The sequence below is a fragment of the Symphalangus syndactylus genome, chromosome 8 (assembly GCF_028878055.3).
Source record: "Symphalangus syndactylus isolate Jambi chromosome 8, NHGRI_mSymSyn1-v2.1_pri, whole genome shotgun sequence".
Lineage (NCBI taxonomy): Eukaryota > Metazoa > Chordata > Mammalia > Primates > Hylobatidae > Symphalangus > Symphalangus syndactylus.
The window spans coordinates 122,498,779-122,512,583 of NC_072430.2; the positions used below are offsets into that span (position 1 = coordinate 122,498,779).

At 53.8% G+C, this 13,805-nt stretch overlaps 1 protein-coding gene across 2 annotated transcripts in view; it reads right to left on the minus strand.

Moving 5' to 3' along the window:
- TNS1 (tensin 1) overlaps positions 1–13,805 on the minus strand; it is a 211,400-nt gene that overhangs the window by 47,975 nt on the left and 149,620 nt on the right. For both annotated transcript variants that reach the window (XM_063645079.1, XM_063645080.1), the window contains exon 19: positions 363–1,943. In XM_063645079.1, the coding sequence (XP_063501149.1) occupies positions 363–1,943 (1,581 nt within the window). The remainder of the gene's footprint in view (positions 1–362; positions 1,944–13,805) is intronic.

The following is a 13,805-nucleotide window of genomic DNA, read 5'->3' on the forward strand; positions in this document are numbered from 1 at the left end:
CCAACCCCAAAGTCACCACCTCCTGGAAGCTTTCCCTGACTGCCCTAGGTGGTAAGCTTTGCTTTCCCAGGCTCTGGGATCTTGGTCCCGCCTCTGTCACAGTACACATTACCGCTCACTAGACTGTAAACTCCTTGAGGGCAGGAATTGCTTGACATTGAACTTTGAAACTTGGTGTCTGGCTTGGTGCCTATCAGACAATGAATGCAGGAAGGGATAACTGGCTAGCATGTAGGCTCCTGAGAGCCTCCTCTCACCAGTGAAAGCAACATCTGCTTAGGGGTCATGGCTGGACCTGCACCTCCCCCCAGCAAGACCAAATAAGGAAGGGGTAGAAGGAGTCATGACGGAATACCTCTTACCTGCTACCCTGTGGGCGACCAGCCCTTCCAAATTCAATGGCTCCTCCTCTGGAGTCCGGGAGGGGTCTGAAGTTGCTTCCTTTGGTGAGAGCAGAGGCTGAGCAGTGAGGCCAGGGAGAGAGGCTGGGGGTTGCTGAGGCCCTGGAGGGCTGTAGGTGGTCGGAAGGAAGGCAGGCAAGGAGGAAGAGGCTGGGCTCTTTGAATGGAAATCCTGGTTAAGCCCAGCCAAACATGGCTGATAGTCATAAGGTGAGTAAGACCTGCCAGGAGGGACAGACTCCAGAGAGGCCCGTGGGGCTGGCTCAGGGGTTCCCAATGAATGCCCACTGGGGATGTAGCCAGATCTGGACTGGGTCAGTGGATGGGACTGACGGGAGGATCCAGAGAGGGGCTGGGAGGAGAGTGGAGAAGCCCCTGGCCAGGCCCCGGGGACACTCTGGGACTTGTGTAGTGGGGCAGCAGTGGAGGCTGGCTCCAGGTCCAGCATCAGCATGTTGAGTGTTTCGATGGACTGTTCAATCTCCTGCTGGGAGGCTGCCCCCGGGAACTCAGGGAGACTGGGGATGGGGGTCTCTGCCAATGGCTGAGGGCTGGGCCTGCTGGCTACAAGACTCTCCAAGTGGGCTCTTTCCTGCCGGCGTGGAGGTGGGCGAGGCTGCTGCTGCTGCTGCTGCTGCTGCTGCTGCCATGAATTCAGCCCCCTTTGCACAGCCTCCCGGCTGCTTCCCCCTCGGACTGGAGCTGGGGGCAGCTGGGGTTCGGTTTCCGAAAAGGATTGAGAGCGGAACATACCGCTGGGGTCATGGGCATAGTGGGCGGTGGTCACTGGCTGTGGCCAGGCTGGGTGGGGCCCCTCCCTCTGGTAGCCAGCTAAACCCTCCTGTGCAGAGTAGGAGGGCCGCATGGGGGCCGTGTGGCCAGCATGGGCAGGCCCTGCCCGGCTGGCAGACTCGTAGGGGTAGCCTCCTCCATTGACCATAGGCTCCATGGGGTAGGGCTTGTCCAGACCATTGGTCAGTGGGGACAGGGCCTCTGGGTAGGCCCCCTCACTGGTGTTGGTGACCCCGTCCAGAGAAGACAGTGTGCCCACGCTGCCCGCACTGTGACCATCCTGGTTTGGCAACTCATCATCCAGGATGTCTGTCTCCCGCTCAGATGCTAACGCCCCACCATTGACATGAACCTGGGCTGGGACAACGTGGCGTCCAGAGGAGGGCACAGCCAAGCCTCCTGCTGGGCGGGACCTGAGGTGCTGGGTGTGGTACATGGCGCCTTGCTTCTCTCGCTCTAAGCCAAAGCCACTCAGCAGGCGGTCCAGCTCCCGCTTCTCCTGGGGACTCAAGGCAGCAGTGGCACTGGAGGCCCCGGGGACAGGCTCATCAGTCTTGTCTGTCTTGGTGGAGGCTGTGGAGTTGCCCGAGTCGCTGCTCACAGAAAGCGTGTGTTCCACGTGGTTGGGGGTGGCCGACAGTGTAGGACGTGTGGCATTAACAGCCCCAGTGCTGCCATGCAGGGAGTCTTTCTTCTTCACCTTGGCATACAGGCTCCCATCTAGTGGCCCCTGCGTGTGTCCCACCACCTCTGCAAGGGACAGAGCCGGAGGGGAGACAACAGACAGCAGACATTATTGGGAGGCAGGGGTATCATCCACTCTCCCAGAGAAAGAAGCTAAGAGCTCCCATGCCCTGCATCCTAAAACCTCCTCTCACCACCCTGAGGTGGGGAAAAGGGGAGATGACAGAAAGACCTCTACCCCAGGCTTTGGGGCAGAGCCTCACCAACACTCGGCTTCAGGGCCGGGCAGTGGAGCCCAACACTGAGCAGGAAGTGCTGGGGGCAAATCGCTCCAGTCCCAAGCCTAGCTCTGGCATTTCACCAGCTTCCTGACCGAGTTATGAATAACTCTCTGAGCCAGTCTCCTAGTCCATAAAATGGAGATAATAATAGAATCTGGTTGAACCATCTGAAATTGCCAATATTCATTAAACACACAGTGCTTCGAGTTTAAATGAGTTGACACATGACATGCCGAGACCAGTTCCTGGCACGTGATGGGAGGTCAACAGCTGGGAGCCCTAACCATCGCCATTATGAGTATCATTAATTCCTGAATGACCATTTCCAAAACATCCGCAGTCTCCTCCGCCACCCCATCTCAGCAAGTCTCACCCCTGCTTCGATTTCTGGAGTTCCCACTCTGGATTAGAGGCAGAATGCCAGGAAAGTAGCCATTGCCTTTAATGTCCATAGAGGTATCAGCACGGATGGCCAGTCACCCCTGAGGATAGCCTTTGCCCAGGGAAGCAGGGGGAGAACCCAGGAGGGCAGTAGGGTGCAGCAAAGGGCCTCACCATACCCAAGGTGGTGGTGGCAGGGAGGCTGAAGGCAGAGCTGGGACTCTCTAAGACAAGCTTGCCCTCAGCTAGATTTGTCTCCAGCTCAATGCAAAGGACGTGCTAGAACCATTCAGAGATACAATGTCATTCATGCTGCCTACTGCCACATTTCCAGAGCCTCCTCCCAGCTCCTCCCCAGCACTGCCCACTCCTGATGGACCCCTATCCCTCCACCAGCAAGCTCAGCCCATACCACTCAAGACTCCAGGAAAGGGACACGGGTCCAGGGAAGGTATGCCAGACAGGATCGCAGCAGGTCTGCAAAGACGAGCGTCCTGATCCCACTGCTCTGAGCCAACCCAGGGGCCCCTGAAGAATGGGCCAAGGTGGGGCTCAGCCAAGCCAACAGTTCCTGTGCCAGAGGGGACACGCTTTTCCTGTGCTGAAGGATGGGGGGCATACAGGGTGCTAATGCAGGGGGTTCAGGGACTAGGGCAGGAGGGGAAGCATCTTAGGGATCGTGAACACAAAAACAAGATGTCTTCACAGGGGAGAGGGTCCTCTTGTCTGCAGACAGCTCTGAGGACCCCCCTGAGCAACACTTTCTCTGGAAGGAAAAAGTGAGTGCTGGGTGGCTCGGGGCCAAAGGGCTGACTCAGGAATGAAGAACTTCCCCGCCCAGAGGAACTCGGTGATTTCACACCCTGTACAGTCAGCAGCCCAGCCGCCAGCCCCGACAGACACACACACACACACACGCACCTCCCCTTACTCTAATCCAGGCTCTCCGTTAGCAAGGAAAAAAGCCCCCTCCCAAAGACTGCACCAGTTCCAGCCAGACACCAGCAGTCACACACCAAGCCAGACAAAAAGACAGTCAGAGATCACCCAAATGAGAAACACCCAGGCATGAGCACGCACTAGGTGCCACACAATGCCAAGAACCAAAGTCAGACAGCACCGGCATGAACATGTACACACAAATACCAACAACAGTGACCACCGTGCAGTGAGCACAGCGCAAACGCCAACACTTCGCTGGGCACTCTACACGCATCCTCTCTAGCCATCATCTCTGAGCCAGACAGTATTACACCCGTCACAGCAAGGGAGAAACTGAGCCTCTGAGACGGGAAACCGTTTATGTGCCAACAATGCTACCTGATAAAGCCAAGATTTAAAATCAGAGCTAATTTCCTTCAAAGAGTATGTAATTTTTATTATGCTACACCTCCCTCATATCACAAACACTCACACACACATACACACAAATTAGAATAAACACATAACAGGCAGGAATACCCCCAAATAAATACTTAAAGCCACAAATATTTCAGAAAATACAAATGTTCCTATCATGCCCAAGGATCAGCCCTTAGGCCAGAAGTGGCAGCCTCTAAAAATAAACACTCTGATAGAAGCCCATGGCCAAAAACAAGTGATCAGACGACCACAAAACAGGAACATCCCAATCAACACACAGACACACACAGACCACAGGCCAGCCATGTTACAACACGGAGAACTAGCACAAAGATGCCCCACCAGGCACTTGCATCCCCCTACACACACACACACACACACACACACCCGGGGACTGGATGCCCTCCTCATTTACTGACCTCTCCAGATCCACCTCTCTGCCCCCCGTTTTCCCCAAGGCTTTGGGACCTCAGTCAACACCAGCCCCAGACAACACAGGACCAGAGTATTGCAGCGGCCCAGGGCCCAGGGCTGGGGGCTGGTCTGAACTGAAAAGGAGTTTTGGCTAAAATACATTCTGAATCTCCACCAACCTGGCCCCGTGCCTAGACCCCTAAAGGCTGCTAAGATGCAGGACCAGGCACAGCTGCCTCTTCCAACCCCCTATTATCATCGTAAAGGGGTCCTCTCCCTGTAGGATGAGGGAGACTGACCTTCATGCCCACTCTCTCCAAAGAACTGAGCTCCTTGCTACACAAAAAGAAAAGACCTCAGCCGGGCGTGGTGACTCACGCCTGTAATCCCAGCACTCTGGGAGGCCGAGGCAGGCGGATCACCTGAGGTCAGGAGTTGAAGACCAGCCTGGCCAAAATGGTGAAACCCCACCTCTACTAAAAATACAAAAAGTGAGCCAGGTGTGGTGGCACGTGCCTGTAATCCCAGCTACTTGGGAGGCTGAGGCAGGAGAATCACTTGAACCTGGGAGGCGGAGGTTGCAGTGAGCCGAGATCGCACCATTGCACTCCAGCCTGGGTGACAGAACAAGACTCCGTCTCAAAAAAAAAAGAAGAGACCCCAGCTGCCTGTTTCTAGAGGGGCGAAGCACTGAAGACAGGAGCCTCTCATGCACTCACATCTCTGGGGTGTTTCTCTTGAGGATGGGGCCCCTTGGACAAGTTGGCTGAAATCTGAAGAGCTGGCTTTCCTTCTCATTGTCCCTAGAAATCTGCAGGCCCCCTCCTGGGCCAGGGCACCCCCTCTGCCACCTACACTGTGAGGTGCCAGAATTTCCCTCCTGGGCCAGTGATCCCCTCCATCCTTTGCGCCCCCTCATACCCCAAGTTCATGCTCATGTGGTCCGAGAAGTGGGGAGCCGCAAAGCAAAGGCTAGTGTGTCCAGTGGCTTCCCCACTTAGACGTGTTCCATAGTGAGAGCCACTGGGGGCAAATTCAAATCAGAAAGCACATAGGCCCCTGCAGCATCTCAGTCATGATTAACAGAAAAGCTTTCAGCACAAGAGCTATGAAGGCATCCCCCAGGCAGGAGAGAGAATTGACTACCTGATACCTCAGCCCTTCCTTGCCCCTGTGGCCAAGCCCCAATCTGCATCGATTTTGAAAATGTCAATGTTAAACTTGTTCTGTCATGTAATCTATCCCCAAGTGGGTTCCTGTTTGCAGCAACAACATCAGGAACAATCATAGCTAAGCCACTAAGGCATAGTAAGAAAATCGAACAGATGTAAATTGTTTAATTAACTCCTGTTTGCTAACTACAAATGGAAATGTCTCTTGGCCCCAGATTGCACCCTCCAGGCCACTCGGCACCTTTACTGAGCTGTCCTCCTCTTCCTATCCAAGGGAGGTTTTGAGAATACCCAGGCTGGTCCCAGGCCTGTCCAGCCCCCATGTGGGCTCTGCTGAAACCCCAGCATAGCGGCAGGATCTGTGGAGCACGTGCCCCTCCTCCTCCCACCAGAGACAAGATAAAAGTCCCCCAGCCCCCACTTCGGCACACACACTCTCATCATTCCCTTCTCCCCGTCCACCACGGCCACATTAGAGCTTTTTACCGGGACCACAAGAAGCCGGAACACAATGTTGGTTTCAATCCGTCAAGGCAGGAAGGGCAAAAGAGAGACGGGGGCAGAGAGGACAGGAGTGAAATAAGGTAGAGGAGGATGAGAGAGGGACTTAAGGGAGGCTGGGGAGGTGGCTTTATGGCTCTTAATCTGAGGGGTCTCCAGAGCCATCTTCTTGAAGTCCCGGCAGCCGCAAAGGGAATGATCAGTTCAGGGGAATGCATCTCAGATGAGAGGAGGCTGGACATCCAGAACAATGGGGCCTGGGCTAGAGGGAGGGGTCTGCATGTTTGAGGGCTGTGGGCATTGTCACGGGTGACAATGGAGTGGGATAAACTGAAGCAGAAACACAAGCTGCAGGTGGCCCCAAGTGGAGAGCTCCAGGCCCCAAGCCCAGCCAGCCTGGACATCTGCCCTTGTGGGCTGAAAGGTCCAGTGTCCTGCCCATTCCTCTTGGTGGCTGCAAAACCCAAAATCTCTCCATGGCCCCACTGTCTTTGTCTGAGGATGTCTCCCTGCTCTTCTCAGCAGCTGCAGAGAGTTCCAGACCCCACCCTTGACGCTGAGCTTGATTGCACCACAGGGCCTTTATTCCAGGGCAGCCATAATCCAGATGAGCGAGTCATGCTTTTGGAAAACTCTGAGGAAAATCCCCAGCTGACTAGGGTGTGCACCCACTCCCCGGGGCTCCCTCCCAGAAAAGGGTGCAGAGATGTGTGCAGCACTAGCCGTACAGCTGAGGCTGGGATGCAGGAAAGTAAGGATGCAGCCATCTCACACACTTAAAAAAGAACAAAAGAAACAAATAGGGGATGTTAAAGTCACACGGTTTCAGGGCAGCTGTTTTCTAATTTTGATGTTCATAAGAACGTCCTCTGGAGATTGTTAAAAATCTAGATTTCAGGACCCTATCCCCAAAGACTTCCACTCAGAGGCCTGGGGTGGGGCCAAGAATCTGCATTTTTGCTAGCTCTCCAGGGTCCTGGCACACACATGGCTAGAGGACATCTAGAGAAACACGCTCCAGCTGATCAGCACTTTGGGCTCTGAGATCAAGGAACCCCACTTCTCTTCCTCATGAGAAGTAGGGAGGTTTTGCTTATTTAGATGTTAGGACAGACGGCCCAACCATGAAGAATAAAAGGTGCCAGCCATATTGACTGCAAGAAAGGAGTCACCTTCGTTGGCGATGACTCAGTGAGGACAGACCCTTCCTTGTCGGACCAGCAGGTAGGTTTTGGACAGTGAATGAGTTATTAAGGTTTTCAGGATGAGTCCCTTCATGATAAAAAGTCCTTTGGGTCCAAGTCCAGCAAATAACAATTCATTAAAATGCATTACCCAGAGCCATGATGACCACCCAACGTGGGGGAAAATCAGTGCCATGCCAATAGGAAGAAGCACCATGCCTACCCCAGACATAGGCAGTTTGCAGGCAGACTGGGCAAAACTCCTTAAAAGGAGGAGTGGGGAATCCAAGGCCATGTGCATCTGAGAGGTAGGTGAGCTTTGATGAGAAGTGAAGCTTGGCCAAGAGCCTGCCCGGAGAGTAAGTTCTGGTTGCATTTTCCCTTATCCACACACTCTGCCCCAGCCATGGGAAGAGGCAGGAGAGGCTATGGCTGGGGCAGGCACCAGGGCAGGAGGGAGCACTGCGTCCAGGAAGGCCACAAGGGATGGCTCTGGAGAGGAGATAGGGAAGTGCGCCCTCCCACCCCACCTCGGCAGCCAGACACACCAGCACTCAGAAACATAGCTCCCATCTTAATGGCCATATCAGCTTGCATTGACCACTTACCCACTCAGAGCCCAGCCTCCAGGCCTGTCAGGTGAGGATTCGAGTGTGTGTGTGCAGCTTTGCTGAGTGATAGCACTCAGGAGCTAAGGCTCTTAAACTAGACCTGACATATCCAAGCACTCTCTACTTTTCCTCTCTCCATCCCCTGCTTTACATTTCAACAGCTCTCATCACCCACAGGGTAAAGCCCAACCCCCACGCTGGAAATGTCAGACCTTTTCCCATCAGGCCTCTGCCTACCTTCTGAAGCCTCACTTCCTTGTCCTCCATACCCCGAATACCCCCTACTCTATTCCTACTCAACTCTTCATACGCTCTTTCCCCTCTGTACATGCTGTTCCTTCCCTGCAATGCCCTTCCTCATCCTGCCCGTGAAACTCCCAACCTCCTGGGCAAACGCTTTCAGACGCAGTTCGAACTTCCCTGAGAAGTTTCCCTTAATCTAACTTCTTCCCTACTGTCCTCCAGACTCAGGTAAACCTCTACCGTGCTTCTGTTGTCCCTTGTAGACATCTCTACTGTGACAACAGTCACCCACAGAATGGTCATTACTGATGTCCATGTCTGTCTTCCCACTTTGCTGAGAGCTTGTTGAGGAAGAGCCTTTATTTCTCTCTCTCTCTCTCCCTCTCCCTCTCCCTAGGGCCAGTTCCCAGATGGTGCCATCCACAACGTGGTCTGTGTGAATGATGCCTCTTGAAGTTCAATATGTAACCTGCATGGCTGTAGAGAATGGCCCTAGAGAACAGTGCTTGTTCCATAAATGCTTCTTGCATTACACCGAGTAGCCAAGAAAGTTTTATGTAGTTCTGTCAGCCATTGAGACACTCTTCTTTCACCACCACCCAGTGAAAAATCAGGGGTTCTAGGTGGACCCCAAGTTTCTCCCAAAGGTGAGGGAAGAGAGTCAGTGCAGCCAAAACATGAAGACAGGTATTCCTCATATTCTGCAGCAAAGGCTGAGCATGGTGGAGGTCCCTGAGCCAGACCCTACCCCATGGCATCCCCTACAGACCTCTCCAGCCACACTCCAGCCCAGTGGACGTTAACTTCCCTAGACCAAGGACCCCTGGGAGATCTGGTGAAATAAGGGAGTTGATGAACACCCCAAAGCCCATCCGTGAATCCCAAGATACAGCATATGCATCGAAAAGTTAGGGTGCTGTCTCTGGAGATCCTCTCTGTCACCCATGACTTGTGTGGAGAATGCCAGGCTCCATCCAGGGGAAACGGGGCGGCACACTGAGTGGACGCTTTGCAGCTGTGGGAGCCTGAGAAGTGGCTCAGAGTGCTCCACTGGCTTTTAACCTGCCAGGAGAAGTGATGTGAGGAAGGCATGAGGGTAGAGAGGGCCCCGTGGAGAACCCCAGCGTTTGGCTCCAGGAAGACCCCGACCTCCTGAAACATCCTGGCATTTGTGGCAGGGACTGCCTGGGGCTCAGTCTGTGACAGTCTTGGCCTCCACCCATGCCAGCTTCCCTTCCCACAGACAGCTGGGGATTGAGGCAGCCCTTTGTTCCCCACAGTTTGCAGCGAGCTCTGGAACTTTCTCAAGGGGAATAGGCTTCCGCAGGGGCTCTGAAGATCTGCAGAATTAGAGGTTGAAGAGAAATCCCTGAACCTCTGAAAGAGAGCCACGCAGAGGAGACACGGCCTCTGAAACAGCAAAGATGGCAGGTGCCAAGTGCAGCCCAGGAGACTTAGATGCACGTTGGGAACACCTAAAAAGATTTTTTGGTAAAAAAAATTACCACAGATTTTTTGGTAAAAATAGCTCCAGAGCCCACAACAAGCACAGGGCCTTGGGACAGACCAGTCCATGAGTGACAAATAGACACCTGTTTTTCTTTCCATTTAATAGCACACACCTTCAGAAAGTGAACAGGAGAGGAACAAGATTTTTCTCAGGGCTGTGCTGTCAATCTTGTCGCAGGTGGCTTTGTCCTCTAAGCAAGTGACCTCACCAGTGTCACCTACAAGTTTGCCTCTGGACCCAGGGAGGGTGGACCAGCTGGGCTTCTCCTGGCCACCTCCCCATTCTGCTGAGTCCAAGAAAAAAAGAGGGAGGCTCAAAGTCCGAGACCCACATGGAGCCCAAATCTCAATGTCAGCCTGTGGCCTTGAAGATGGAAAAAGTCAGCTTCAGACTGAAATAAAGAATAGAGCCCCTCCCACCCACGGCTGCCTCCGCTGCTCCAGGCCCTCTGGGGGACAGCAGAACTGGGATCTCCAGGGCCCGGGAGGTCGGCTCAGCCAAGAGAGCTTTTTAAAAGCCCTGGGGCTTTTAGAGCTGAAGGGCCTTAGGGGAGTAGTTAATCCCCCTGCCCACCCTTCACTTTATAGGCTGACAATGAAGCTCAGCAGGCTCAGGACCACCCAAGGTCACCCAGCAAGGAAGTACAAAACCGACTCCTGGCTCCCCGTTCAGTGCTCTTGTCCCTAATGCTGCTTCAAGGTGAAGATGGCTGGGGCTGGGGGCATTGGAAGACAGACTCTCCAACTATGTCTGTGGACCCAGAACCACAGGACAACATAATATATGGTGCTTCTATCAAGCGATGATGATAAATGTGTCCCCGGACCCTCCTTAGGAAGGACCCATGGCAATTGTCCCAGATATCATCTTACTTGAATTCATACCATGCCCTCCATGAAAAGGGAGTAGGAGCAGAACACCTACCTGATTGTGACCTTGACTTCAGTCCCGAGAGACCAGGGGTCTGGAGGGCAAGTGATCTGCCCTGCCCTGGATGGCCCACGCCTGCAGGGCAAAAGTGAATTCTCAGACCCAGCCTCCTGACTCTGGCCTGGCCTGTGTCCCCCCCAGCCTGGAGCTATAACCCGAGTCTGGCACTCCCACCCCTACCGTCAGCCTATATGGGCAGCAGATATCACAGGCACACTCAGGATGGTAAAAATAGCTCCAGAGCCCACAACAAGCTGAAGTCCTTCTCTGCCAGGCCAGGGTGCCAGCCTGGGCACTCAGAGATCCCTGGCTAGAGGAGAGTCAAGCTGCCAAGATCTCTGCCAAAGGCAGGAGAAAGCCGTGAATGGGAGCCCACAGGAGGCCGGTGGGGGAATGGTGAGCGCTGGAGGTGCCCCAAAGCTCAGGCCACAGATGCAGGGAGGGGGCGTCCTGAATAACATCTCACCAGAGCTATCCACACTTCCACCTCATTCCCTCTGCCCACCGCATTCGCGCACAAGACGAACCATTACCCCGCAAGACTTAGGGCAACTCAGACACACGGCCCCCCACCAACCCAGGCACCCTCGCCCTGAAAGCTGTGGCTCTTACGTGTCCCAGAAGCAAGTCCAGGAGGGGGACCACCAGGCCGGTCACATCCACATCAGACAGCAGCACAGCGGGCCACAGCCCCACTCAGCCACAAGCCCTTCCCAGGTGGGGTCATGACAGAGCCTGCCCCTCCACACCCTCCCAGAACAGAAGCACGAGCACCCCAGCCCAGGTCCAGCAGAAAGCCACACAAGAACACTCACAGGCAAAACAACTGCCCAGCAGACACTTACCCTCTGGAGGGAGAGGGAGGAAGCGGAGGGAAGCCTGCTCTGATTTGATCCTGGTGCCCCAAATTCCCAATAATTCCTACATGGCTGCAGCTCCAAGTGCTCTCTGTGTCCTACTCAAGCTCCCTCCGACTGTCAGGGGTGGGAGGAGCCAGTGCCGCCTGCCTGCCCATGTACACACACACACACACACACACACACACACACACACACCCCACTCCCTCCCTCCCTCCGCTCTCCTGCGCGCTCTCTCCCCAGCTCGGCTTGCTCTGCCTCACTCTGGCTTGTAGGAAGCCAGTGGGATAAAACTGTCTGTAATTTCAGCCAGCTGGGTCCCCAGGGCTTCACTTATCATCCTGCAGCTATGCAGTTCTTGAATGACATCACGGTGGCTTCCCAAGCCCTCCACTCCCACCGGCCGGGAGTCAGGAAAAGTGGCCAGCCCAGTCCAGCTCCAGCCCCAGCCCCAGCCCCTGCTCAACTCTCACCCAGCACAGTCTAGCCCAGCCCAGTCCCGGTGTAGCCCAGCCCAGCCCCAGTCCCAAACCCACGGCAGCCCCAGTGCCCTGAAGAGAAGCAGGGAGAGAATCTGGGAGCAAAGTGAAACTGAGCCCGGAGCAGAGAGGCAGGGATGCAAGGGCCAGAGAGGGAGGGGAGAGAGGTCCTATGAGGGTATTGAGATTTATTTCCCCAAATTTTCCGCATTTTTTTTCCATTCTCAGCAAATGGAAGGCAGAACAGATGACAACAATTTTCCAGCTGCTGAACAATAAGGTGGAAATCTTTTTTTCCCTCTCTCTCCCCCTTTCCCCTCCACAGGGCAGAGTCTAGGAGCCAGGACACTTCCCTGGCTTGGAAAAGGAAAAAGAAAAAAACCCCACAAGGCCCTGCACTTCCCAGAGGTGAACACAGGACCTGAATAGAAGGACTGGGGTGTCACCCAGGCAGGGCTCCAGGAGGGGACAGGAGCCCCAACATGAAGTTCTCAGTGCAAAGCTTTGGATTCTGGCTTGGCAACCTGACATTTTGGGGGGCCTAACTTTGCGAAGGCCAGTGTGTGTCTGGCCAGGTATATTGATCCTCCAGTCCACCTGAGATGCTTCCAATTGACTGGCTATTGGTATTCTGCTTGTTCCCATCTGTGGAAATCATGAATAGCAGAGTATCACTTTTCAGAGTTCGCAATGCCTCACCCTCATTCCCAACCACCCAGATCCGAGAGCCATGCGGCCGAAAGGCAGGTGAACGGCCCTCAAGTTCCCACCATTATCCTGGTGTGGCCTAAAAAGTGCCAGGAGTCCCTAACTGATAATAAGACACCAAATCCCCACTCTTATTAGCGTGTTGTTTGTGACTTATTTGCATATCAATTGAATCTCCCAACCCAATTCTCAGAGTGGACAGGAGGTGATCTGGGCTTTGCGGCCAGGCCAGTGGGAGCTTCAGCGACTGGTGTCTCCATGCAGAGGGCCCCAGTTAGTTTGCAACCCCAAAATGCTTCCACAGACACAGGCTTTCCCTGAGCTATGGCCACCCCATCCTCGTGCCCAGACCTTCCCAGCTAAGTTTGGTACTGCGAGATTGGGTGGGAGAGCCCTGCCAGGCACAGCCCAACTACTTCTCCCTCTGTTTCCCCTCAGACACCTGAGCCCTCAGCCCCTCCCCATTGTCAGCACCCCTCTCTGGCTGCTGTTCTTTGAGGGTAAAGAAAGAAAATAAGGGGAAGAACAAAAATGGTACCCAGTGCCCTGTACCCTGGCCACTGACCTATCTTCACTGATGAGATAAAATGGGACAGCTCGGTGTCACAGACTTCAAAGAGACCATTAAAAATAAGGAGACCAGGGGAGAGGAAGCAGAGGGGTTCTATGCCTCAGGCTCCACCTGGGGAAGACCACAGTTTGGACAAACTATTGCAATTATCCTCCTACCTCCATACAGCCTTCTAGAACTAACCAACAAACCCCAGGCTCTTGAAAGGTTTAAGGCACCCCAGTTCACCCACTTGTCCCCACCCCACCTAACCCACAACAGTATTAGCAGAGATTTTGTTTGCACACAACCTTGATGTTTATTTGTCCATCTGAATACCATCTACATTATTATTTTGTAAGTTATAAAAATAAACTTCATTTAACTTAAACTAGTTCTAAGCACAACATCCATGATGTCCCAGATTGAATGTGCAAAATATATACCTTTTTTTCCAATACACATCAAAATAAATATACCTAATATCAGTTCATATATAATTAGCAGTCTGACCCCTGAACCATACTTTGGAAAACACTACCACACAATAGTTCCTGCCAGTGGCAACCCCATCTGATGGTTCTCCACTATCATCCAGGGGGACTAGCTATACTAGAAAGCCCCCGGGAAGTTTTATAAGAACCCTGATCCCCTGGCTCCACCCAGAGGCAAAACTGTCTGGAATGGGGCCTGGGAATTTGAATTTGAAAATGCTCCCCAGCTGCAAATAATAGAGAATCAGGTT